The sequence below is a fragment of the Lonchura striata genome, chromosome Z (assembly GCF_046129695.1).
Source record: "Lonchura striata isolate bLonStr1 chromosome Z, bLonStr1.mat, whole genome shotgun sequence".
Classification (NCBI taxonomy): domain Eukaryota; kingdom Metazoa; phylum Chordata; class Aves; order Passeriformes; family Estrildidae; genus Lonchura; species Lonchura striata.
Window position 1 is genome coordinate 70444298 of NC_134642.1, and position 27928 is coordinate 70472225.

At 36.0% G+C, this 27928-nt stretch overlaps 1 protein-coding gene across 1 annotated transcript; it reads right to left on the minus strand.

The window, feature by feature from the left end:
* Positions 1 to 3100: 3100 nt before the first annotated feature.
* Positions 3101 to 19348, minus strand: ANXA1 (annexin A1). Its single transcript, XM_021541489.3, has 13 exons — positions 19256 to 19348; positions 15703 to 15782; positions 13458 to 13551; positions 12581 to 12675; positions 11764 to 11877; positions 11105 to 11195; positions 10058 to 10137; positions 9091 to 9147; positions 7649 to 7742; positions 7015 to 7110; positions 5886 to 5944; positions 4893 to 5015; positions 3101 to 3489 (listed from the first exon to the last, which is right to left on the minus strand). The coding sequence occupies exons 2-13, from the start codon at positions 15766 to 15768 to the stop codon at positions 3430 to 3432; spliced, it is 1029 nt and encodes a 342-aa protein (XP_021397164.1). The 5' UTR covers positions 15769 to 15782; positions 19256 to 19348; the 3' UTR covers positions 3101 to 3429.
* Between the last annotated feature and the right edge of the window lie 8580 nt (positions 19349 to 27928).

The window sequence follows — 27928 nt, forward strand, 5'->3', positions numbered from 1 at the left end:
AAACAAGACATTAAATCTTAAGCCCAGATTTTAAAATAACTTTTTGTCTACATTAGTCCAGTGATTTGAGGCAAAATGGACTTAAAATAAAAGCACATAGCAATTGATAGAATTGGGCACAGGCCATCTCTCGGATGGAGATCAAAAACCAGCCTAATTTCCCAAAACAAATATATGTAATTTTATCTTTGTGCTAGATAAGCACACAGGGCTGCTTAGCTGTATCACCTTGCCATAGCACCTTCTGTAGTTGTGTCTATTAGAAGTTCACTCAGAGGAAGTTACTTCTTCTGTAAGAGAGACATACCACGTGAAGGATGAGTCTTTCAAATACAGGGTTTGTTGTAAACACCCATACACATTTGCTATGGTTTTAGAGAGGTCTGGTGATGTGTTGGGTTTGGAAGGTTTTTTTCACATTCTAAACTGTCTGTGTCAGTGGTCTGAAAAACTTCTCTTTGCCTCTCCCCTTGAGGATACATCAGCTACTTCTTTTTTTCTATTGTTCTTTTTGAAACCAGTGTGAAAAATGGACACTGGAGTAGGCAGGAAATAGAAACCCCCCGTTTTGCGTGATATGCTGAACTACTTTATCTCTCTTTATTATGTCAGTTTAGAAACAGTACAGTATATGACCTTCCGCTGTTTGAGACAATTTCTGTTGAAATACTGTCCCTTGTCCTTGTTCTCGACAGTCACAAGGTGGCACCAAAGGTCAATTTTTTTTTTTTTTTTTTTTTTTTTTTTTTTGGAAATGCCATTTGTAAACTTTTAATATTCTTTCTAACCTCCCATAAATTCATTGTTTTGTGAGGGCAAAGCCAGAAGGGTCAGATAAGGATTTACAGTAAAAGGGAACATGAAGAATCCATCCAATTCATGCAGCAGATGGTTAATCATAAAGTAGTAATAAATTAAATGTGACTAATGTAGCATTTCCAGTCTATTTTATTAAATAGTCATGAAAGAATTAGTACCATTTGAAGGAATGATTTTTCCAATATCTTTCTAAATAATTTCAAAGTTACCAGCCCTTAAGAAAGCTTTTCCTAGTTAATATGCAGGGTTACACTTTAATTTACATGTTTGTGAAACTATGCCTTCAAACTAATTTTCTGCTGATAGACTACAAGTGTACAATGATTTAAAAAATCCTATTTCAATTTTCTTGTGACCCTTTTTTCTGCCCCCCCTCCCCCACCAATTTACACCAAAGCAAGGAAATCCTTCTCATGAATTTCACTGTGGCCTTCACTGTAACATATTTACAGTGACATTTCCTCTGTCACATTCCCATGACATTTGCTCTTAATTTAACCACTCATGTCCCCTCCGTCACCTTTAAATGGCTGGACAGTCATTCCCCATTGAGTGAATCACCATTCCTCACATGTTTGAATGCAATTCAAATTCTAATACATGACTTTCCAAAAAAATATCTTACTATCTTTGAAACATAACAGGCTACATTTCTTCTATTCTATGGTCACACCTCATCAAAGGCTCCTTTATTTTTGTAATTTTTATGAAATACCTGCTCCATATCAGAAGACAGTTTATAAAATTCATTAATCGTTTCACTAAAATAGTGGTGAAACTTCCAGCACTGTGCCCCAAAAAGCCTTTCTCTGGACAGTCTGAGTAAGTACTAAAAAGTTTACAATACAACATTATCATGGTTGACTTTTGGATTTTGAGGTAAATTTAGAAAAATGTCTTTTTTATTTGGGCTTTCTTATTTTTACTTATACTGGTGCTTAGTAGCTCATATTGGTTGAGAAAACAGCAGGAGGAAAAATGTAAATATACTTTCTTGGTAAAAATCTGTGGACTCTCCCCATCCTTGAAGCTCAGCACAGAGAGAAGCACGCTACTGAATGGAGTCCTTAAGGATTTATTAAACCTCATTTGCAGTGATTTTATGTGACATTTGCTCCTTTGATGCAAAAAGACAGGAACAAAAAAAAAAAAATCCAAACGACCTTTGATTACTAGTCTTCTGTGGTAATCCATCTTATCTTAATGACCATCTGACTAGAACTATCGCATGTAGACTTTTACTTACATTTCACTGCTGCTGCTATTATTAATTTGCATTGAAAACGAAGATTATTTGTGCTGGTCCATTTAATCTTCTGCCTCTCCCCTTTACTGTGCAGCATAGCTCTTTCAACACAAGAATTGTCCCTTTTAAGACCAGGAAATTACCTTTCCATTTTTGTCAGCATACCTAAAAATCTTTGATTTTGTTTAGAAACATCTCTCACTTCTACTCAGACTATCACAGGGCCTTCTTGTCAGTGACGTAGAAGGTGCTGTGTTTCACAAGCATTAACTTCAGTCCTATTTTTTCACAGTATGAAAGTTTCCAGCCTATAATAAAGGGCAGCAAGTTTCCATGGCAATAAATAGATAACAACATTTAAAGCAATTGTGAAATATCTGTAAGAAAGAGCCACATGAATGGAATTCTCAAAAAAACTTCTGTTGCTTTCCATGTTTAAGAAAGTAGTTCCCTAACTGCACAGAAACTTGCGCCTCTTAGACAAAAGTGAATGCCTAGGAGGATTGAGCTGGCATGAAGTACCAATCCTTCCTCTTCAAAACAATCGGCATTTGCATTTTAGAAGTAGACAAAGATAGAATACAATCAAAATGCAACTGCCTCTAAGATGCATACATATAATACTTTAAAAAATAGTGAATGCCTTAAAATTAGACGTTCTTCAAATGCTGCAATTCACAGTAAACATTTCCTGTGTTGGTCTGGCAAAGCCCCTCTAATCAGACAACAACTGTTTTCATACTACTACCATGTTTAACTTTATCCTCTCCTTTAGTCTAAATAAAAATTCTAAGTGCTCCCTCATTCCCATTTTGAAGTAGAATAGTTAGGCTGGGCTTTCAGAAAGGACATGATTCTGTTGAAACCCTGTTGCATGCTGCCAAAAAGAAATCTTATGCATATCAAAGCTATACTTGATGTTACTACATTGTTTTTTGATTAAGCTGTTTACTGATTTTCCCCCTCACATACACTGCACTCACACAACATGAAATTAAATGCAGAATAGTAACAAAGGATATACAAAGTTACACATTTTGGAATTTTATTTTTAAAAGTTTATTTGCTTAGCATAGATTAAAACTTTATGAAAAATGTTAATAATTAATCACGTGAATAGAAACTTGCGGGGGTGGGGGGGCATTCTTTCACTTAGCATAAGTAATGGCAACCAGAAATAATGACACTGTTCAGAGCAAGGATATTGAAGAAAAACATTTTTGGTTACAGGTTTTCAACATAATATGTATGCACTAAGTGCCATTCCACAGAAACCTCTGTATGTAAAGCCTGTGTTTTACAAAGACATGCAAATATATTGATTTTCTGCAAGTGGGCTTCAGTGCATTTCAGGAACATGAAATTTAGTTGTCACTTCCACATAAAGCCACCAGGATGGTTTCATAATCCCCTTTGAGTTCATCCTGTAAATTTAAGCATGAAAACCCCACAATTGTTAGAATGGTCTCAAGTAAAATAAATTTAAATTAACATTCAATATACATTGATCAAATATCAGTGCTCCATCTATATGAATTAATCACTTGATAAAACACAAGTAAGCCACAGACTGAGCTGGAACCATGCACTGTCACTGAAGTTATTTGTATGATCTAGAAATAAACACATGCATTTCCAGAGTGGAGCATAGGTAGACAAGGCTAGCAAAAATCTTAGGAGGTTTAGTGGTGTCAGTGAAGAAGAGAAGAACAGAAGAGTTTTATCCACCCAGGAGCTTAAGCTTTTATTCTAAATAAAAGTGAAACTTTCTTTCTTGAACAGTGGTGTCTAAAGCTCATTAATATTAAAACACTGTGTATACACATTGTGTCTAGGAGCATCTCAAACAAAGGCTAACTGCAATGATACAATGATACTCTGCTCATCATGGGATTGCTTATTCAGCTTGGTAAAAATGGGTAATATGCATTAAGTATGCAGTGTAACTATTACATGCGTTTCTTGTTTTCTCTAATTTTTATCTAGTTTTCAGAGGTATATGAATTGTTCAGTGTAGCCAAGCTATGCCTCAACACTTTTAGATGCTATCACCACTTCGGAACATTATGAGGTGGTGTAATTATATACCAAATTACAGGTAACACACATGCTTAAGGGAAGATTAAAAAGTGACCTTTGGCACCTAACTGAAAAATTAGCAGACATCAATAAAAATCCAAAAGGCACTATCATATATGTATGTTTCTACTCCAATCAAGACATCTATTTTTTTTTGGCAGTGCCTCCTACTCTCCACAAAGATGCTTTGCCAGTTTAGCTTTCTTCAAGTCCCTTACCACTTGAATTTTCTCAAAAGTACATTGGGTAGTCAGTCCCTTTTAATAAAATATTTTTGTTACTTTAACTCATTTACTTAGGCCATAAGGAAAACAGACCAAATACATGTTAATAAAATTAAAAATTCATTTGCTGGAGTACCCTGAATGTTAAAAGCCAATATCGAGTTGTGTCAAATACCTCCCCCAGAGCTCACAGTAATCATCTCCACTCTCCTGTCAAGGTACTGCTTAAGTACAAGAATTTGGGGATATTGTACTCTCCTTTCAGCTCTTGGATTCTACTGTAAGGTGATATTCTGAGACATGTATCACTAGTATTTCTATAGCTCTTCAGACAACGACTTTGACCTAGAAAAAGAATTGGCTGTCCCAGCCTGTGGGCCATTGCCAACACAAGGGATTCATCTGCAATGAGCTATGCAGGATGAACTGGTAACTGAGAAGCAGAGAAGTTAACAGATCTTTACCAGACTTCAAAAATCATCTGGTTGCTTTGTGTTTCATGTGTCACATGGGAGAAAACCTACCATAATGGCTTGGCGGAGAGAGATGCCATACAGACTCTTGTAATAGCCTTTGATCTCATTCAGATCCACTTCGTGGCGTGAAACCATGATTCTGATGAGGTCTTTGTGCCGGGTCCCAGCACCCTGTTAAGAGAAACAAAGAAGAAATGGGGAGAAAAAATAGAGAAAGGAATTACTCTACTTTGTCACTGAAACTCCTTTGATCAAGTTCCATATGTTAATCCATCAGACTTCTGTATGGATGAGCATACCCCTTTCCATTTCCTAGTATCTCTAGTAAAAGGGAGGTCTCATATCTGCCCTATGAGCACAAAATACTTCTGACAGGCTACCTCCACCCTGTTGTTTTTAAGGATTTTTAGTATTTTTAAATATTTCTTTTAGCTGTTTCCTAAAAACAGACATCTTCTTCACTATGCTTGCTCATTAAGGACAGCCTAGACTTTACTGCCTTTTTAAATTACTCTTTTAGTAGTGCAGTGATGTGCATTTCCATAATGTTTTACTCAATTTTTCCCAGACTGCTTCTAACCAAGTCACAGGAGTTACGACAATACCTACATACTAGACTGTTTCATGATCTCCAGCTGCCTCACTAACATGGGTTCCAAACCTGCCAGAAGGATCACGGATATCTCATTATAGATTAGCCTTCCACAAGGTTCCTGCTGAGATCTCTAATCGCTCTCCTTTTCCCTTTTTAGTATAATTGCTGTTTCATAAGGGTTCTAGTATGCTTCCTGTCCCTGTAACAGTAAAAGATATGTGTGGACAGACAGATGCCTTCCTGAGCACACTACAGCAAATAGATAACTCCTCCAACAGAAAGTCTCAGGTTTCAAAGGAAGCAATAAAAGGAGTGAGACAAATACTCTGAATTTCCCTCTGCAGTTTTTTCTATCAAACAAAGGGCCTAGAGACCTCTGGCTAACTTTATTTTTCTGCTTATAAAGCACATCATGTTTACAAAGAGGAGATCTTTATTTATATTACCTTCATTGCCAAATGGAGTTTTTCTGCAAAAAAAGCTGGCTTGCTTGTGGCACATTTTACTGTAATGAAGGAGTGAGACAAGGTCACTTCTGCTATACATGTCAGAAAAGTATAATAAAACACTTTCAAAACCCTTTTATTTTTCCTACCCACATACCCTATTTATGTACTTTTTTGTTACCTTTCTTCATAATGTACAAGGACAGGAAGAGCCTTTCCTCTGTTTATTCAGAAAGCAATTCAATAAGGGCAGAACAATTACCATAAAAACAACACATTTCTCCCTAGTTTGCTGGGAGATTATAAAATGTGTATTTATATATTTATAATTATTCATAACAAATATTTATATTTAATTATAAAATTAATGAAGGTGTTGCAGCTCCCAAGAAGAAACATATGAAAGCATTTATGCCTTCTATAGCAGAGCTGGAGGTTACAAAATCCAATATTTTGTAAACCAAGTTACAGTTCAATTTTGATATTGAGTGATCTGATGAAAATCATTCTTTTATCCAAAGTATGTTTGATATGATATATTTTCATATGATATGAAAGTGAAAGCTAAGAACAAGATGGGTGCCTGGATTCCAATTGCACCCCTGATTCATTGGTAAGAGGGAGTCCCTTCCTTACCTTATTGTTAATGAACAACAGTCACTAAGTTTATATGAACATTTTCTTGAACAAAATCACTGAAAGAATTTTTTATGTTTATAATAATCAGTATTATAAGTATTCTTGCAACATGAAACTTGGAGAAGAGTGGCTTTGGTTGAAGACATGTTTAAAACTATTAGATATTTGATACAAACTATACCTGTTCTGACAGATTTTTTCAGCATATTCGTTTCTTGTAAAGGTTTTCCTATGTTGGCAACTCATCTGTTCTCCTTAATAGACCTTTTCAAATATTAGGAGATTCCAAATATTCATTAACTTCAATTGATTTTAGGCAGGTAAATTAAATCATCATGATTAGATTAGACTTTCCAAGGTATTATTTAGCAAGCTTCTCTATTAAGCAGGCTAAGTACAGAACAGTTTCTGATCAGAGGAATTATGGCAGAAACAAAAGGTTAAGTTTAGTCAGAACATACAGTAGGTTTCAATCTGCAGAATCACTTACCAAGGGCAGTGAGGCAATTCTCAATATCACCTTTCAGCTCCAAATCCAGTACTTTGTTCATGTCATGCTTGCTGTATTTGGTGTACTTCTGAAAGACTAAATAATGGAAAAAAACAGTATTCTCCCTGCATTGTCTCTGCCCTACTCTGTTCTCACGGCTGTAGTAGAAGACAGTTTGTGGGTCATTTTTCTCATTTTCTTCAGGCAGCACATTGTAAAGAGCAGTGTTACTGCACATCAGTTACTGCTGAAGGAGTCAGAGTCAGCATACAGAATGGGACTTTGGCAGGATGGAAGGGTTCTTTGCCATTGGTTGGAGTAGAGGTGGCCAACTGACTACCCCAGAGCCTGTATCACTGTGTGATAGCATCCTGTCTAGGGCAAACTGGCTAAGAAGGAAGACCACTTTGGGGAGCTCTCATTGCCTGGCACTGTGACCATAACCCAGCTGAGATTTCAGATTTTTTAATACCCTAAATGACACTGATCATCTCTGCTACTGAAAGAACAGCTAGTCTGCCAACAACACTCTTTATCAACAGGCATACTTCCAATGAGAGTAATGTCTTGATAATCTGTATCTTCTCTGAATTCATGACCAGGCGATGTTCAAAAATCATCCCAGAAAACTTACCCCTCCGAAGATGTGGGTAGCTTCTTTTAGTAAGAACAGTTATAAACACACCAGTATCCGTTCCTTTCCTTTTCTCTCCTGCTTCATATAAGGCCTGTCAAAAAAAAAAAGAAGGTCACAAGGTCAATATGGATGTAGTAAAACTCAAACAAGAATACTGTATTTTGAGTATATTTGATTGTATTTGAGTATATTTGCTTGTTAGTAATGAACCCTATTCCTTGATAAAATCCAGATCAAAACTCTACCCTACCTGACTCCACACCTATTTTCAATATGACATTTTACAATCAACGTCTAGCTTTCCTGGGTATACAGCATCGTTGAATGAAGCTATTTTTCATTTATCATGATAGCAGTCTGCATGAAAGCCTCAGGACCAGTAGGATTTCTTAAAACTGACAAAATTCAGGAAGTTCAGGACTAGTAGGATTTTGTAAGACTGACTAAATTATTTCTGCAACTAACTGCAATATGCAGGAGAAACCTATGTACTAAATATTTCCTCATCTTTCCAGGAGTGAGCTTTTACTTCCAGGAAAATAAAAACCAGATCAGTCTCCTCCATTTTCCTCACCTTCTCAAGCATCTCTAAGAGTAATAATAAAAGATCTTCCCAAAGCATGAAGATTTAACACTCTGCATCAAGATAAACAACACTCAATTTCTGAACTTAGAAAAAGTATTCATTTATTTTCATATCTTCGGCTGATGACAGAACTAAACTCTTCATGTAACAGGAATTAATGCAGTATTTCTCCATGGCCTTTTCTTGGCTGGGCTTTTTTAAAAAAATCAATTTAAATTCATCTAAACTTAAATTGTAAATGTGATGTAACATTTTGTTTGTGAAAACTCAGCAAGGATTGCTGAGTTTTGTCAAGATTTTAGCAATGATAGTCCCACTAATTTTGGAAGAAATAAGAAAAAGTTCAGATGTTTATGTTATAATTATTGAGAAAATGTCTCTGAGGTTTACCAATAATCTTGAAAGGTTTGTCACTAAAAAGCAATACCAATACGTAACATGCTGTAGAGTTCACAATGGTCAGTGTATGGTAGCTGATTCTCCATATAGATGAGCACACCATTGACCCTTAATTCAATAATTGTTTTATAAACAGAAGCAAGACTGGGTCAGATTCCTCCACTTGTTGACTTGTACTTCAAATGGTATTCATGCTTTTCCTGAACTAGGCGAGGTCCCACAGAAATGTTTCTGAAGCTAGATATTAGTGAGAAGATCTAATTTCCTTCATACAATTAACTTACATGAATTTTGTACAATGCTCTCTCCTCAGAACTAATTGCTGTATGACATTGAAATCTCTGTTGTCTGCAATGCACAGGATTCAGACAGCCAGAGGAATCTCAAATAGAAGAAATTTTGCAAATTCAACAGTCTCAGAAGAAATTTTGCGAAGTGCCAAGTATGATCTTACCCTGGCATCATTGTCAGCAAGTTCATCATTCACATGAGGATTTTCACATCGATCAGCCTACATAAAGAAATAAATAAAATTTCACTGGTACTCACAATCATTCAGTTCTCTAAAGCTCAACATTTAAGAGTTCTGCAGCACCACTCTCATACATAAGCAAATACAAAACTTGAAATAGGTGCAGTTATGTGAATCATCCTGTGAATAAAATCATTGTATTTGTAATCAGAGAACATACTTCTACAGACATCAGTGACTTATTTCTTAACTCCTACCTAAAAATCCACAGGAAGTATTTGTTTCTTGACAGGAAAGAAACAGGCTTCAGCCCTGTGACCTGCTCCCTGATGATCATGCAATAGGCTCCTTTCAGATTTGAAATTTAAAACTGGAAGTCTAAACCATGCACATGAATGCATAAAAAAATCATCCTGTATGCAAGTACAAGGTTCACATACATATACTCAAAAATCAAATCTTTATTAATTTTAAAAGGGTATTTTAATTGGGAAGGTCCAGTGTTTGAACTCATTTAGTTTTGAATGTAAATTTACAAAACACCTTGTCCCATTATTTAACTACTAGAAATATTCATTAACAGGAAAGAAAAAAGTTCATTCCTCTAATTTTAAACATTTATTCTTTTTCTAGTCAACTGACATGACATTATGCCTGTTACTTTTTCTAGTGCTTAAAGATAGTACAAAAAATGTCTTAAAAGCTAACTGATTAAAAAGGAGTATTGTTTTATTGTTTTACAATTAAGTTTTTAAAAGGTGTTTGAGATAAGATCTCATTATATTTTGTTTAAGAACTGTTTCTAATGGTCTAGGATATGAAAGTTTAAAAAAGCAATGCAAGGAAATAAATATTGCATTAATCTTCATTTACTGCATGTCTCTCAAAAGTAGTCTTGATCACACTGATTTTTGATTATAGATACTCAAAAGGCTTAAGCACAGCATACCTTGGCCAGAGCAACCAAAGCTTTTTGGAAGTCTCCAGATGTGTCAGAGATGATGTCTTGTGTCAGATCTCTCTTCAGCACTGCAATCAAAAAGTTTGAAGTTGTAACTTAATTGACTATGTAATCTTTAAAGGTCCCATCAAACCACTCCCATGGTATTTTACAGCATTTTCTTAATTTCCCACTTAAAAATGCCCACTGGAAATGTGGGTTTCTTACTTTCATTTGGCTTCAAGTAAAGTAGTTTATTTGTAACATACCCTTTAAATCCTGAGATGTGTGTGAAATTGGAGATTAAACATAAAATGTGCTGAAAAATGTACTTCTCTAAGGTTTTGTAGGTAACATTGTCTCAGGTTTCTGCTAATAAAATACACAAACCTTTTTCTGAGACTTTTTCATTCTTACTTCTGGCTGTTCTTGTAAGTATGGAAATCAAAAACAAAACTTTCTGAAAAAATAAAGCTTTTAATATAGGCATCTATGAAGAAATTTCTTGGTAAAAGTTACCTCATCATCTCAGAAAACAGGATTTAATTAGACAATACAGTAAACTCTGCATGTAAGAGGGACACCACATTACATTGTAGCAATTTCTTCAAGTATTTTCCCCCTACAGTTCACTGGTTATTCCTACTGCTAACATGTCTCTGCTGTTAACTAAGTAGGATTTCTTTTTTTCCCAGCCTATGCTTTTATCTTAAAATGTCAGCCAAGGTTTAGTTACAGGAGAAGAAAAGCAGCTTGTCTTTGCATGCATCCAAGAAAATACCTGAATGTGTGACTCATTCCATTAGACACCCAAAATCCCAGCAGTGGTTATGTATCTTTTCCTTCACTATTGGGATCTACATAGGTCAGCAAAAGTCACAATGATCTCCCTCCACAGCAACCCTGTTAATTTTTTCTGAAGCTTCACTTGTATCCTATTTTGTTCTCAGCTCCTCATGGTAAGTGAGGCTGTAACTCTGATGTGTCTGCCATAAGGTTATACAATGGTATAACTTCTTTCTTGCTTCTTAATACTTATTTCTTGCTCTAAATTACCTTCCTTGTAGTATCTGTTGGCTTCTCTGATCTCTTGGTTGTTTCTTGAGGCCAGAATCTCAATTAAGGTATCTTCATCAGTACCAAGCCCCTGATAAAAGCAATTGAAGTTTTAGAGATGTTCCTCAATAGAACAAACATAAAATTCATAATAGAAATATGATTAAAATCATTGGCTTGGTTTTGAAGTGAGAAATAAAAATTTAAAATATTGTTCTTCCATATTATGCAATTTCAGCTCTTTTGAAATTAAATTTTTATCACATTCAATATACTGGTGCCAAGAAGTGCTAAAAGGATCAAACAGTGTACATAGAAGATAAGAATTTAAAATCTATGAAGAAAAAAGACCTCCCTTCCTTTTTTCTTTCTCCTATGTAAACATTCATAGCATGTAAATGCTACAGCTTCCATTAGCAAACAGTTTTCAGAGGCCAGGGAAGAGTTCAGTCTCACAAAAGAATCTCCCCCAACTCTGAAATTCAGCAGGGATTATTTGGTCTTGTTCTCATAAACTGAGTTAGCAATATAAATTTATTTAACAAAATGAAGTTAAAGGAAAGATACACAAGCCTTGAAATCTATGTCCAGTTTATTTACAGGCTTTGATAAATAAAGATGTTCTCTAGGAAAGTTTTTCTCTGAAAATTTTGCCTTACCTTCATAGATGCTCTTAATTCTTCAGCATCAAATTGAGCTGGAGTTTTGAGCAAAGCCACAACAACATCTTCTACATGGCCTTTCAGAGCTTTTTTCAAAGCATCTTCTAGACTCTGTTTCAGGAAGAATAAGAAATACACTAAGTTAATGAATGGTAGAAGTGTAGCCACTGTTCAGCTGCAGTCCAAAAATTAGTCTGACCTCTGATCAATCTAAGTCTACATCATTCCTATATCTAATAGAAAGAATTATGAAACCCTACTTCAAGGTTCAAATTTTTCACAGTTGACATTTTAATTAAAGTGTCAGTCAGGGTTTTTCAGTAAGTATTCTCAAGTGCTTTCACATATTTTCAGCTATATTTAAACATTTACAGCATCAGAAGAAGACTCAAAATAGGCTGCTTGCTCTTCAAGAGAAGATAATGTCATATTACTCTTATAATTATGACTGAGTTGTTTATTTGTGCAGCATTTGAACTTATTGTTTATTGCAACTTTGAAGTGAACATTTGTAATATCACCCTAAACAAAAAGACAAGTTCTGAAGATAAAGAGACTATATTTAATTTTACCTAAATTTAAGAGGGGTGAAAAAAAAAAAAAATCTGGTTTATTCTACTGCCTATCTAAATATGTTCTAAAATCACTTGACGCCCCTCTTTATAGCAGTGTTGGTAGACTTGGGGAAGAGTGTTATGGTCTTACAACTCTCCTATCCTACTCAGTATTCTATCTTTACTCATATATATCATTTGAGCCTGGAGAAACTTTGATACTCTGAGTGAAAATTAAGCTTGGTTTGAATATACTTTACCTTTCCTTTAGTCTGCTGATAGGCAGCTTTGATCTGCTGTCGCTGAGCATTTGTTCTCTTAGTCAAGATGTCAATGATGGTGGCTTCATCCACACCTGTGAATAAACAAACAAAATTCCAGTATATTCAAAATATATACATCATTTAGCCACTGATTTTTTTAAAATTATTATCTGCTTTATTTCATATTTTAATTTCTTGACAAACTTAAATTTAACCAAAGGAAAAGCTGTTATCCTTTACAATCTCACAGGATTAGTGATGTAGCTAAGAAATAGATCCACCTAGGACAAAGAAATTTCATACAAAAAGTCTCAGTGTGTTCTGAGTGTAGATCTTCCACTAAATTGAAAAGAACCCAAATAAACTGAAACCCACACTAAAAAACAAATTAGATGGCACTCTCCTTTAATCTCAGAAAGTCAAACTAGAATACCTTCAGAAGTACAGACAAAGCACCAAATGTGATTTTCATTAAAATAGAGATATGTAACAGAAGCATAAACAGATTATCATCATAATCACTGCCTCTTGCAGGAATTCTGTGGAAATCAAGCCAAAAAGTATAGTATGTTGTAATATTAGTATGGTATGTTATAATACTATTTCTTTCCTTAAATTTTTGCAACCTTTCCTTCAACATATTCCAGAACTTTAATATAGCATTAAGGTCTGAAAGCATAATACAACATCAGGCTATCAAAGAGTTGAGATTCTTCACCAAGTGGCATAATTTAATGTATTGCCAAGCTTTTAAAAGTAGAGGCACCTCTCCTGCTTGCAACTGCCTCTTGCTCCCGTATTTTATTCAGTGCTATTCTCAAAATTTTCCAAGGAAGAGTCCTAATATATTAAGTTAAATATTTACTCCTCTTACCTTTTACAGTAATAGCTCTGTCCAAAGCAACAACATCAGCTGATGGATCAAAATTTGGGTATGAATGTACTCCATGGATACCTTTTGCACTCTTCTGCAGAGGGAAAATAAAAAATAAAATTTGCTCATACCGAAGAATATTTTTGTACAGATACAGTTTAGAATGCCCAAATAAACCATGCATTTGGTATTGCCTTTTATCATCAAAAACATACAGTTTTGTAGCTACAGGTCATTGAACGGGTTCAATAATGGTTATGCCTTGCTCTCATATTAAACAAAAAAGTACTTCATAAACTGATTTAGGTTCTTGAACGCCTACTTTTTAGTGTAAGTTGGGTTGCATAGGAAGATAACTGTCATAATTAGGAAATTATGCTCAAATTTTAAAGGCTCTAAACCACAATTAAATTCTACAGGCACTTCCAGTAAAGTGCTAGTTTCTTTCCTCATCTTATGCAAACTGACTGTGTTACCACATTACAGTGTCCTCAGCTAATTCATTTTTTTGCATTCAAAACCTTGGGGAAGTGTTCATGCCTAACCCTGCAAGGAAGTGGAGACCTCTTGCCCAGCTTCTCTGAAACTTTAAACATAAGCCACAGTCTTTGCAAAGCACTATCCACTAGCTGATTTTGGTCAATCTGCTCCTAGATGGGCACTCCCTAGTCAATGGCTGAAGATCTCTGGGAACTGTACAACAGATCATCTGGCTTGTCCTGTCAGCAACATGACACATCCTCCTACAGGTAGGCCTAACAGCATTAAATAACTCATATAGCACTCAACCCAACAGCACTAAATAACTGATTCTAGTCTACTACTATTACAGAAATATAAAATGCTCCAAGACTTTTGGATGAAAGATTTATAGAAAATTACCATTGTTGTGATATATGGTGAGATTTCGTATTAGAAGACACCATTAGTTTAGCTAGATGACTCAGAATCCCCCTGTAGTCTTTCTCTTGTTTCAAAAACTAATATTTCAAATTTTTAATCCTTTGCCTTTTAAAACAAAATATCCCAAAAGAAAGGGCAAGGTTTTATGAATACATATTTTACATACAACAGTTTGTATTGAATTTTGTACACTTCTAGCATCTGATAATTAAATGTTCATCTCCCTACACAACTGTCTCACTAGGAGTTGTAAGAGAGCAGACAGACTCCATACTTAATTCTCTAGCATAAAGATATTTAAATCTCATACTTAAATCTCTGCATTTTAAGTCTCCAGCATACTTTTCAAGAGATCATTGCGTCTTGTGTGCTAAGTCAACAAAGGAGTGGGACTGCCTCACTGCCTGTTTCTCAATCTTGCAAGCTAACCTTTGTATGCTGGTTCCCATGTCAAACTTACCTATCAGCAATACAAAAGCCTCTGTAACCACCATAGCCAAGAATGTCTCAGGACTCTGGGAACGGAATGGGAATAGGATGGGTGGAGTAAAGGTTTGTGCACAAAATGTTGTGGGGTCAACAAGGGCCTAGAGCAGACACCTTTTGTTTACTGAAATTTCCCCTACATAATTTTCTTTTCAAATTACAAGTTTTTTTGGGAACTTGTGTGATTTCACAGAGTACCGCTTTACCTTTGCTTTCATTTCAGTATCTTCACCTCATTATCACAAAGATTCTCTGTATCATCCTAGCACAGTAACTCTTGACTCCTCACAGCTGTATCCCTCCCTTTTAATGTATAACCGTACTCATAATCTGAGGTTTTTTATTACCTGCTACAGCTTGCTCCACCATCAGCATGACATATGAAATGAAAAGTATATAGTGACTTTACTTCCTCCTTTACATTCCTGGGTTCCAACTCATGGCTTCCTACTCCTCACACAAAGACTCCCTGTTTTTTTCACATATATTACCTGGACATGTCCAGACACATTCACACAACTCAGGATCAGATCACTACATTAAAGAAGCCGATCTGAGCGAGTCAGTGACTGGCCATTGGGAATTACAGTTTAATCACACTAACTAGTTCTGCCGAGGAATTGATAACTACACTGATAGGTGCAAATAGGAGCAATTTTTCATGTTGCAGCAAACTTCCTAGTTATATGGTTACATTAGATTATACACTGCAATAAAATTAGGTTCCAGTTCTAATCTGATAGTTTTGCCACTGTTCTCCCTCCATTTGCATGTATGAAAGATGTTTAGATGTCTTTACACCACTTTAAACCACAAGAAAATAAGCATGGTTCTCTCAAAAGTTGATGATACTTACAATACATTCATTTTCCTGGTTTTCAATGAACCATGCCTGCTTCAGGAATTCTGATACCATAGCCATGGTGACACGAGTTTCTGGGAAGAGATGTATCAAGTTACAAACAATTTTCCATCATTTTGAGCAGCAGTGCAACTTTAGATTTTCTACCTTCAAAATCACTTATCTAGCACGATGACATGTTGTGGTTAATGTCCCCATGGTAACTGGCCTGTACTATTGGAGGCAAGCAACTTTGATGTTTTATGAGTGATGTGATGCTTCACGGCTGCTTGCTCACCCCTACACTCTTAGCTACTTTCAGAAGTTTTAGATAAGAACAGCAGTAGTACTATGTATGTTCTTACAGCAATACATTAGCATTTACTTACAAAGGCAAGTTACTAGAAACCAATTAGCTAATCTATCATCTATGCCCATTTAGTTTGATCATTTTGAAGTTCCCTTGTAAACAAGGGTTCTTGTCTCATCATTTACTGACAGTGGAGATCTTGTGTATTATGTTAGGAAAAAAGAAATTCCCTTGTTAATATACTTTCGTGTAATTTCTTTGACTAGACATTTTCTAAGGAAGATGAGTAAATCTGGATAGTTTTGTATACATTGCTTTTTCTACAATTTCTGCATAATAATAATAAAACATTACCAATTTAAGAAGAGGAAATAAAAACAAGTTTTGCTTTTTACCACTAAGAAAGAAAGTCCACCCATCTTTCCCAAAAGTCATTATGCAGAAAAGGAAAAAATGAGAAGTGATGTAACATTAAGTACTCAAAAATAATTAACAGGTTGCTTCATAACAACTTCTGTTGTTGGTGTGGGGAATATTCTGTTTGTTAACTGAAATAGTGAGGAAATAGAAAGAAGAAATAAATAGTTTATCAAATAAAATTATTCAAACTAGATTTTTTTATTCAAGTTATTCAAACTTATTTTTTTAACACTCCTCCTCAGCAAGGTCTAGGGAGGACTTGGTTTTAAAGCAGATGTGTAAGCAATAACTAGAGATAGTGCTACTGAGTAAACAAGACTGATTTTGAAACTGGTGTTAAGAGACAAAATTCTTTTTGCAGTCTTGGAGTACAGATCATATACACAATTTTAAAAAATCATGTTAGTTATGCTGCTAACACATCCCCTCTGTCCTATAGGAAGGGTAGAGACCAGCCTTTTGACTTTGAAGTTGTGAACCAAGGAGTGTAGCTGCAGCCCAGCTCTTTCTTCCCCTCACAGCTAAACTGTAAAGCTTCCTTCTGCACTCAGCAGTCAAAAAAGTGACAAATAAATACCTCACACAGGCTGCCAGCAGCTCTCTCCAAGGTAAGAGCTAGCCATATTCCCTCTTCCTCAAAAATCTCTTGCTTTTGTTTCCTTCCCTCAGGAAGGAATTTAGTGCTGCCAGAAAAGCTGAAACTGATTTAAAATCGGGATTAATATGTTATTTACAGTAAGTCTCAAATGGGCAAGTAATGAACAGAATATTCAGTCAGATTTAAAGATCTACTTTTATGACCTGCTATTTATTCAGGATCAGAAAAGCATGCTCACAGCACAACTGCAACCTGCACTTTGCTCAGGCTGTCAGAGTGACTTCTGCATCCTTCTACTGACCGAAGTTAACAGTGGCAGATGAAGCAGTATGGTACCCAAAATTCTGCTGCATTTTGTAACAGCACACATGAAGGCCATATGCAGCGGGACGGAAACACTTGAAAGTCTCCATACTGGGAACACTGAGTCATCAGTGCTGGCATGTCCTGGTATGTCTGCTGACTAACTGATTCACAGAGCAGAGAACCACTTCAAACTATGAAAAAAGATTCAATCTCCCAGCACCAGATCTGAGAAGACATGTGTTTTGCCTGATAAAGTAATATTCTTCAGGGAGAGCTACCTTCAGGAAGCACATCCCTTTCTTCTACATATTGCTACATGCACCCATGACACCAAGATCTAAAGGTTCCCATGCTTTTGGGGTTGGCTAGAGCAGAAGGCTACTAGACTATACTAAACTGGTTTTATTAAGCCTCTAAAGCTTCATGTCTTTTCTGGCTTAAATGATACAGTAAGAAAAAAAGTCTGTGCCTTAAAAACTTTTTAAAGTTCTTTTTTTTTTTTTTTTTTCCTTTTCTTTTGAAATAGAGACGCTGGCATGCAGATCCATCTATTTCCATCTAGTAAAGAAAAAATGCAATTTTAATATAAGTCAAAGTAGTCAACAGCCCTTGGAGGGAGCTGAAGACCTTAGTCTTCTTGAATTAGCTTTGTAAGGTAAGAAACCAACTTAATATAAAAGTCTTCTGCTTTGGAAGAAACTACAGCTGATAAGTAAAAAGAAGGCTGGCATCTAGAAAGCCAGCCCCCTGATGGAGACAAGATCTTGCCAATACTTTGTCCTGCCACTATAAAATGTAAAGAGATCTTGTTAACAATACCTAAATCCAGGAGGGATACATTCAGTCCAAATAGCACTTCAATATATTATGAAAAGGACTGAAGCAACTGATTCCCTGTTGGAATGATCAACATCACAACAGGATTGAAAAATCAGACATACATCCAGACTGAAAGCCCTAACGGTTGTTTCACAAAAATCACCACAATTTTGCTTTCTGTCTGGCTCTTAATCCCTTGAAGATGCACCCTTGAAAAGGACCAATCAAAAATGTTTAGGATTTTGAGAAAATACTTTATTAAAAATATTTAAAGACACAACTAGATTTTTACTCTATAATCTGTGTCAAATGACAGCATTTATCTATGCTTATTTAACCATATCATGAAGCATGTCAAATGCCTGGCTACTTTCAAACGCTGAATACCAGGATCTTGATGTAAATTACAGTCATGTCAGTCAGAAAAACAGGCAGGAGATCTAATACAGTAATTTACTTTGCAGTAGAAAGTCTCTGAATTTGGAAACATCAAAGAAAAAAACAATCTCATCCTTGTAAAAGTCTGGAAAAGGAAAGCAGCAAGAACCCCAGATGACACAGCTTTTACATGGCTTTGCCAAGTTCTTAGTCAGAAAAGCAAGATTTTGTCTTACGTTTCTAAAACATGGGATGATTTCTACATTTGATTTCTAATTTGATTTCTAAGATATTTGATTCTCATCACTTTCATGAACAATGATTGCTCTACAGTCATAGTGCAGCAAACTGTTGTTGAACTAACAACAGCTGCTGCTATTTTTTAAGTTTACATACACAGCATTGTTTTCTAGGAACTCCGGTTTTACTACAGATTTCTACAGCAGCCTACTAAAAAGGCAAAGATAAAGCAAATGAAATGGTCTACTACAAGTAAGTTTGCTTTTGAAGTTTTAACCGTATTTTATTTCATTGCATTAAATAAAAGCAGTAATTTCCCTAGCCCTTATGTAAAATGTTCTAGAATAGAAAGAATTTCTCCTACCTGCACCCATATTTTTCCCTGACAATAAAAGTCCAACCCACAGAAAGTTTACACCAGGTCATTTGACAAATTCAGCATACAATTCCTAAAGTGCTGGGTCTACAGAGAGCAATAATGAACTACAAAATCCTACCTTTCTCCTCACTAGCACCGTTTTGCTGGCCTGCACAGTCAGAAGCAAAGGAGCAGAGGGCTCTCAAAGCTTTTGTAGCCTGTGCAGGAAACTCCACCCAGCAACCAGTGTTTCCACAGCCCTAGTAATCATCTGCAGCAGCTATATCTGGGTGCCACCCAAAGTCTAAAAACATTAGGAAAAAAAAAAAAGTCATTGCGAAACTATGTGCTGGCGAAAGTATGAGCAGCTTTCAGAAGGGAAAAGACAACAAATGAGCAGGCCATGGTAGCACTCCTGCCCTGACCACACCCTCAGTTTTAATAAATTGCCATAAATATTTTGGTATCAGACAATTATATCTTAAGAAAAAAAAATGGGTAATTCTCTTCACATATTTATGTTTGATATAATTTCAAAAGTGACTGTATTAAGATATATCTTTGCTCAGTGAAACTTAGGGAGAAGAAAGGGTGAAGAGTCAAGGCAGCATCCTCACTTCACTGAGATCCGGTGGCTATCAGCTCTGCAGCTTTTGAATGTGGGTCCATGGCAGAAATAACTCAGGAATAAAACATGTATTTCATGTAAATAACTTTTTTTTTCTTGGAAACAAACTCATAGAAAAAGCAGACTTAATACAAGGGCAATAATTGGCACCTACATAATTAGAAATAAATTGAAACAATCAGATTAAACTCTGAAGTTCAAAGCGAGAGTGATTTGCACAAGATGAGGGCCTATCTGCTAGAAGGTTTTCTGCAAGCACTTCCTTGCCAAGCCAGCACAGCACAACGCCATCACTAACACCTCAGATTGGCCTGGAGCATGGTGCCCAGTGAAGAAATACCTGTTGCTGAACCAGAAGTGTTTGCAATGGGCAGATGGGGTCCCAGCAGACTTTCATCCTCCTCCTGCTGACTGACTGCAATGCACAGGTACCTCCAATATGGCTGATCTGCCCCACATGAACACACATGAAATGCAGTCTCTCCTTGAAGCCCATGTCTAGCAATTAATTGTATGAAGAGGAAGAGGAACAGACTGATGGTAATTATTAGATGGAATGCTCACAAATTTCTCAAATGCAAAATAACAGACATGCATGTTCTTGCATAACTTACATCTTTCTCTGTACACCCAAATATGTGCTGCTCAGAGTAATCTGCTCATCACATTCAAGGAGGTCCCCATCCCAGAAGCCTGAGAGAGCCTCCAGGAGTGCTAAGGATACGGCAGCCTCAGCCCTCATTCCCCACTTGAGCTACTGCCCTGCTGCCTTGCAGAGGGCTGGGACTGAAAGTGGGACCCAGCCTATGTGCTGATGGTCTGTCACATTCCCATCCCCAGAGAGGTGTCAAATGCTTGAAGCTGGGGCTGCCTACAGTGCCAACTCCACGTCTTTTGCTGCTGGCTGGGGTGATGGGATAGGAGGGCTTCCAGGTCCTGCCTGCTGAGCCCCATGGGAACACTTCTAGCCCCCAGGGAGTCCCCAGTCCCCCTGACTCTCTGAGAGCAATTTTCTCCTATGCTTTGCTATTTCCCTTCCCTCTGTACATTTATCATTTGACAAAAGTATTTCAGATGTTTCCAGTAAACTGAATAATTGAAGCTGACAAGGATACAGTGAGCAAGCTATCAGATGTATGTAGATTTGTTTATTTAATTATGATGTGTGATGTACAGACTACTTGAGCCCACCCAAATTCCATTTCAGAATGACACTAGCAGTCTTATTTCAGTTGGCTTAGGTGTTGGCCAGAACCTCTACTTTTACTCTTTTTCTGGAGCTGTTTCCCCTGTCTATTAATGAGCATAGCTAAGGGTAGGAATCAGTGTACTAGAAGTGCATAGTAAGACACTCCTCCATGTTGACTTTTTTCTAATATAGTTTTTTCATAATCATATTCCTACCCCATTTTTATCATGGTATTTTTTACTTTTGGTTTTTGGGCTTTTTAAAATATAATTGTATTGTCTTTCAGGCCAATGGTTCCACCTTCAGAGTGATATCACAGGAAAGTACAACTTGTACTAATAGTCATTGAAGAAGCTGTTGCATTTGCTTTTCCTCCTTAATGGGTGGACAGATGCTGGTTGACTCACTGTCTTCCTGGACCTCAGCTGAGTCACCATCAGCACTAGAGTGCTTTATTGTACAAAATGCTGCCACTTAAAAAAATGCAGTTTTGCATTTGGATGGAGCTCTTAACAATTGTTTTTTATTAAGTTTTTAACTCTTACTATGTCATTTGTTTCATAAAGCTATCACAGTTTGCATACTGTTTATTGTTGAGTTGTCATAATTTTTTCAGAAGAGGCAAAGCATATAGCCACTGTTGTAGAGGTTCAAATGTCTCAAAAGTGACAAAAATAAATATGTTTGTTTACAACACTCAATGCATGGAATGCAACAGAGAAAAACAGAAATGTTCAGTGAATATAGAAAAGAAAAATGGTAACTTGATAAACTGCCAGATTTGGCCACGCCAAATATTTCTCTTAAGGCTAGTAATGACTCAGCTCATTTGGGAAGATGGGATTTCCCTAAGCAATCCATCCTACACAAAATGATAGGAAAGTGAGTCAGGAATTTTCATGGCGTTCGAGAGCGAGAGCAGCAGCCCTTACATCTGTTTCTGAGGCTGCTACCAACCTGCTGTAACTCTGTGTTTATTCCACCCTAGGTGCCTTAAAGAAGAGTTAAGGTTGCAGAAATTTAGGAAATGATGAGTCTACCACATTTTACAAATGACCTTCAGACTGCCTATGAGATAAACTTTAAGAGAAAATTGATGCTCACATTGTTATGAAATAGCATTAGCCTGAGGGAGCTACTGACAGTATGGTCAGGCAATAAATCATAAAACAGAGCTCTGCCTGTTTCATGCCATGACAGCCATCCATTTTGAACCGTCTGATAGCAATCCAGAGCCACTGGGAATCTGCCTCTCTGATCTTTGGCACCTTAGCTTTTATAGACTTCCTAAAAACCTGAGGAGAAACACATTACTTGGCTTCCTTAGGCACCCAGGACCTGCAGCGTAGCATCTCTACACAGGTTACAGGCAACAGAGACATTAATATCAAAGATACAGATCTAAGAGTATGTATGACTTACAGCAGGCCTACTGAAGGCAGTAATGCTCCCAAGAAGACATTCCAGAGATCATGCAGTGTTTTTGCTACATATTCCTGTACAAATCCTATTTTAGGAAGTGTGTCTCAGTTACATTATTCAGAAAAATATCTTTCTGCATATTGAGATACAGGGCCACCTCAGACCTTCATCTCTTCCTTTGACACACACAAGAGATTAAATATCAAATTCAATGAGAACAGCTACACTATCTATTAATTTGCACGTGATCTGCATGGTTCTAGTGAGGTCCATCTAGAGCCCATTTAGGTTGTGATTATGTATATCCCTGTGATCCTATATTATGGGCTGGATGGATTCAAATCTAGATATGCAATTTCTTTTTTTAGTTTCATGCTTAAGCAAAAAAATATTAATTAGACACAATAAGACATTCAAAACTGCATAATATCTCTTATGGATTATCTGTTAAAAGTTTATTTCTATTGTATTTTCCATTCAAATCATGTTTCAGTTCTGAACCTCTTTGCAAGCTTGTAAATAGGGAAAAGATTGGGCAACATGCATTTGTTGATACTGATGCAAAACAAATCATAAATATTTTTGAGGCATCTTCTAACAAGTATTCATTTTATTTACACTGCATAAAATATTTAACACCTCTGTCTTTTAACATGGATTTGCATTTTGTTATTGCCTCATGAAATACTAAATTAGCAATAATTCTCAGGCAGCAGGAATTCCATGGTTTAATCAAACACACATCTGTTTCTATAACCAACTTTAATACTTACTGCTCTCTTAGTTGCAGTAAATACTTCTTTGCAGTTTCCTAAATTTTTAGAAGTGTAATGGGATATTCTGAGTCTTATGGTTAAACATGGCTTGGCTATCCAGAACACACAAAATTTTTATGAGCAGCCCCCTACACAGAGAAATAAAAATAGCCTATCCTCTCATAGAAACAAGCAGAGTAACCACATGAGAAATCATGTCAAGGCAACATCATTTTGGAGAGTAGAAATCCTATTCAGTTTAAATTAACTCAAGTTCAGAGAAATGCTTCCAGAAGCTTTTCAATATCTCAGATAGTCTTCTAGACAAAAACCCCTATAACTGTGTGCCAAAGTAATTTATATGAGGAAAATGTAGACCTTCTAGGAAGCCTCTGGGAAAAAAACATTGGAAGACTTTGTTACACGTATCTTCATGCAAATCACAGTAGAGTGAAACAGACCTGTTTGATGATAAAGTTCTGACAGAAATAGTAAATTACAGTGGAAGGTAAAGCTCAGTGAACATTCAGGGGAAAGTGCTAAGGGGACAAGGAAAAGTGGGAATGCATAAGCTTTTTACAGTCCTATGCAGTGTACAATGCTAATCTGAGGGTGCAAATAATGACAGAAGAGTCATTCAGGTCCAGGGAACATAAGTGAATTTAAACAATTCTACTGTGCATAAAAGCTGTGGAAATGTCAGTGCCCTTAATGGAGAAAATGTCCAAACATCTTCCCCGACAAAAAAACCAAAACCAGAGAGTTGGTGGTATGTCACAACTGATTTTAGGAGGAAGGGAACTGGGCTTTCTCTTCTAGGGAAACCAAGCAGCAGGATGAGCAGTCCTCTGCTTTACAAGAGACAAAACCCTGCTGCACAATTAAGTTGTTGTGACTTCAAAGAAAGAAGAGACAATACTAATTAGCAAAAAATTAATCAGCAGATCAACCACCTGTGGTACTGCAATATGCAGGTTAAATATATCCATCTGGGATTTCCCAGTTTATTCGGCATTCTGAAATTGATTCCTTGAAGTAACTTTACATCTGCTGCCATTTCTTGCACCATTTTTTCTTTTAAAGTAAATTAATATTATAAATATTTATAAAAACATTCTTAGCAAACTGTGCTCCATTGGTTGCTGTTGAAATACATACCAGTGAGTGGATCTATTAACAAAAAATGTCGAGGTTAAACAATAAAACATATTTTATTCCCTGTCTACAATGAGGAGCAAGTGCCATGCTCTGAATCTTCCGAATCACTTCAGTCAAGGTCATATTTTTTTTCTGAGTGGCATCGCCCTGACTTGGGTCCCACTACGATGAAGAAACAAGAATTACATAATAAGTGCATAATAGTAAATCATGTTTTGCTTATTGTGTACATTGAAGGTGGGGTAAGAACAGTCATAAAAACCTCAGGAAACTATGCATTCCATTCACTCGTGTAACATCTTGTTCCCATAACAGTGAGGGTGGTTTGTGCTTAGAAGTTTTGGGAGACTGCTTGGCTATTACTATTTCACTCAGCAGCTTACCTGCCAAAATTAGGAGACAACTAATTCACAATTAGTCAGTGATTGCAAAACTTGTTTGCTTCTATGGAACATTAGAATAGTTTAACCTCAGAAAAAATAGAACTTTTCATGTACCTTTCTCTCAAATCTACACAATACTAAAGTGTTGATAGTGAAAAATCTAAACTGAAGTATTTCATTTGAAAATGTATTTTTTCTAACCTCCATTTTATGCATTTTTTTCCCCTCGATTTAAATATAAGTTTATTGTTGGCTTTCAGGAAAATATGATTTGTATCCAGGATATTTCCTACAGACACCTTCATTGTGATGTTGAACAGGAAATCTTTATTGTGTTTGCAGGTAAAACCCCAGAAAACTCCTTTTGTTTCAGTTTTACTCTAGACTGAATTGCCTCAAACTTCTGGGGAAGAAATACCACTAGGGCACAATGGTGCAAGTCACAGTTATTAAAGGGAAATTTTAAAGAGTTTAAGCTTGCTTCTGTTTCAGAGAGAACAAGGTTCAAGGCATGTTTGCATTAGTTGTAATTTGTCCCATTATAGAACTGCCTCAAGGTACATAACTTAGTTTGATTTGCATTTGATTTTTCTCAAAGGAGAAAGATGCAGATGCAACATTTCAAATGTATTTCAAATGCAACATTTCAATTCTATACCAGTTTAAATTATTTATCCCTGGAGCTGCTATAAGTTTCATAAGGTAATCAAAGTCATTAGGAATATACAAAGAGGAACATTAAACTCCTATCCATAGAAATTTATATATACATAATATATATATATTTATATATACATCATTATTTGTCATGGATAACAAAATACAAGAGACAAGAGTGGAGTAGTGAGTTCCAGTGATGCTAATTTAAGAAAAAGCCAGTGTAACTGTAAAGATACAGGATTTTTGAAGGGTGTTTTAAGTAAAAAGATAAAGGTTTGTGAGCTAAAGATTTTTCTTAAAGTAAAATTAGCAAGAATACCAGCCAAAACAAACATACTGAAAGGAGTCATGTCGAGATAGCTGTGGCACTAGCAATCTATTTTAGTGTGTTTATTTAATAGTTAGCACTACTACACAGCACTCAAAGATTAAACAAAGCAAGAAACATCACAGTGAAAATTAAAAATTTAAGTAGAAACCTATAATACCCTATTTAAATACTAGAGGGAGTCTGTTATTTTCTGTTTGCTTTGCCAGTTTCTTCATTTAGCAGGAGTTGTAGTGTTAATATGTCTTACATAATTTATTACTCTAAAAATAATTTGGAAACATAATCTGTCAGATATATTTTTATTTTTTATAAGATAGTGAATATTTAAAATCAAACACTCTCATTTGTTCAGATGCTTGATTTTTCTATTGTCTCTTTTTCTCCTTTTCCATTCTTTATTCTTTTTTCCCCCCCCCGTGGTAAGAGGAAAGAGAAAGGAACACAAAAACACCCTTCATAATCATAAAAAGAAAAATCAAAAAATAGTTCATTAAAAAAAAATACTCTCTCAAAAAAGCCTTTTGTAGAGGTCACATTGTTACATGTGTTCTTTACATCCCATTGAAATGATAAAACATTCAAATTAGCACAGCAGAGCAAATAGTCATAGATATTACATTAGCTGTGGACTGTTTCTACAAAGGTTCACAATGAAGCTGCTTCCTGTAAACTCACAGCGAAACTGCTTGTTGAGTTAGTGATACCAAAAGCCTTCCTTTTGTACTATAATATAAAGGCAAGTTCCTGGGTTTAGTTCTTTTGTGTCATAAGGGTGGGGTACACAAAAATAGCAGTGAGGTAGAAATCCTGAGCCATTGGTCTCACCTGCCTAGGCTGGATCACGTCAGCCTGAAGATTTCATTCTGGGGTGTTTTTTTTGTTTTGTTTTGTTTGTTTGTTGGTTTTTTTTGCAATTGCTAAGTAGTACCTGCTTCTCCTGTTTCTGCTGCTGTTTTGCTCATATTAATCTAGGAATATATGAGAAGTTTTGTGCCTGGAGAACAGCATATTTGACTTACAGTTCAAAATAACCTGCCCATCTCAGCTGAGGCCAATCACAGCATAATGCATAGGAAGTGATAAAAGTGTGGGCTTGCTTTACCTTTAATTAGTAGAGAAGGGAAATGGAAATACACTTCCTTGAAAAAATTGTAAAAGCAGGGGAAACTTTGTTCTAATGTAATGTTCTAATCTAATGTTCTAAGAACAGCTTCATCTGGACAAATTAATCACTCAATTCATATGAAATTAGAGCTGAAATTGTATAAAATACCCCTTGGAATTTTATCAATTTAACTACTCCTGGAAGAGTAGCAAGAGAATCATGTTTCACATTCTTGCAGCTGAAACAAGTGTGGAGATTTATAAATTATTCTAATGAAACTCTTCTCACCTTGTGGGCATTTGTGCTTTCAGATATATAGAACCAACCTGTATTTTTTCACATACTGCTAAGTTCCTACAGCTTTGAGTTTCATCTAGTAGGTTTTAGTTTGCTGGCAAAACAGACATTGCCTGACACAGAAGTCAGTGAGAAGAAATCTGATCCATATCTGTTTTACTTTCTGCAGGTATCTTGTTGCCTAGTGAGGCTCTTGCATTTTTTGCAGGTTAAATATTTATGTAGACAGTGTGGAAGGTTTTCAGAAAATACCAGAAGTTAACACTCCTATCTCTGGAAACACTGAGAAATAGACGGATAACCATGGATGAAGGTAATTATTTAGGACTTATTTTGTATTTAGTAAAAATGAGAAACTTTCATGTATGTCGCATTATACACATAGCTATTGAGAGTGGAAGGGCCAGGCCACTATTTTATCAAATAAATTGAGTGCAAAATGTGAAGAGTGACAACCATCGGTTTTCAGGGAAAGAACTCATGCATATGAAATATGTACTAAAAGTGCTAAGTTCTTTATATAGCAGAAAGATAAGCACAAATGAATGACAATAGTTCTAAACACAGCTAATTATTTTTCAAAAGCTGTCTTGCTAACCTAGAAAATATGTTTTTGAATGATAGGGATAATTTAGAAATTGTGTATGGGCCTTCATAAACATGTTGAAAAGTGTGATAAAGTAAGATCTTCCAAGTAAAGTCACTGCAGGTTTTGCAAATAGTTTGTGAGTTTTTTGAAAAACAGGCCTGACTTTTCACAGTTCAACAAGTTCTTCAGTATTTCAGGTATGATACTCATGTCATTTCAGAAAATGCAATCTTAGAAGATAAGCAAGAGAGATTGTACAGGGGAATCATCAAAACGCTGATGAATGTGGTTTCTG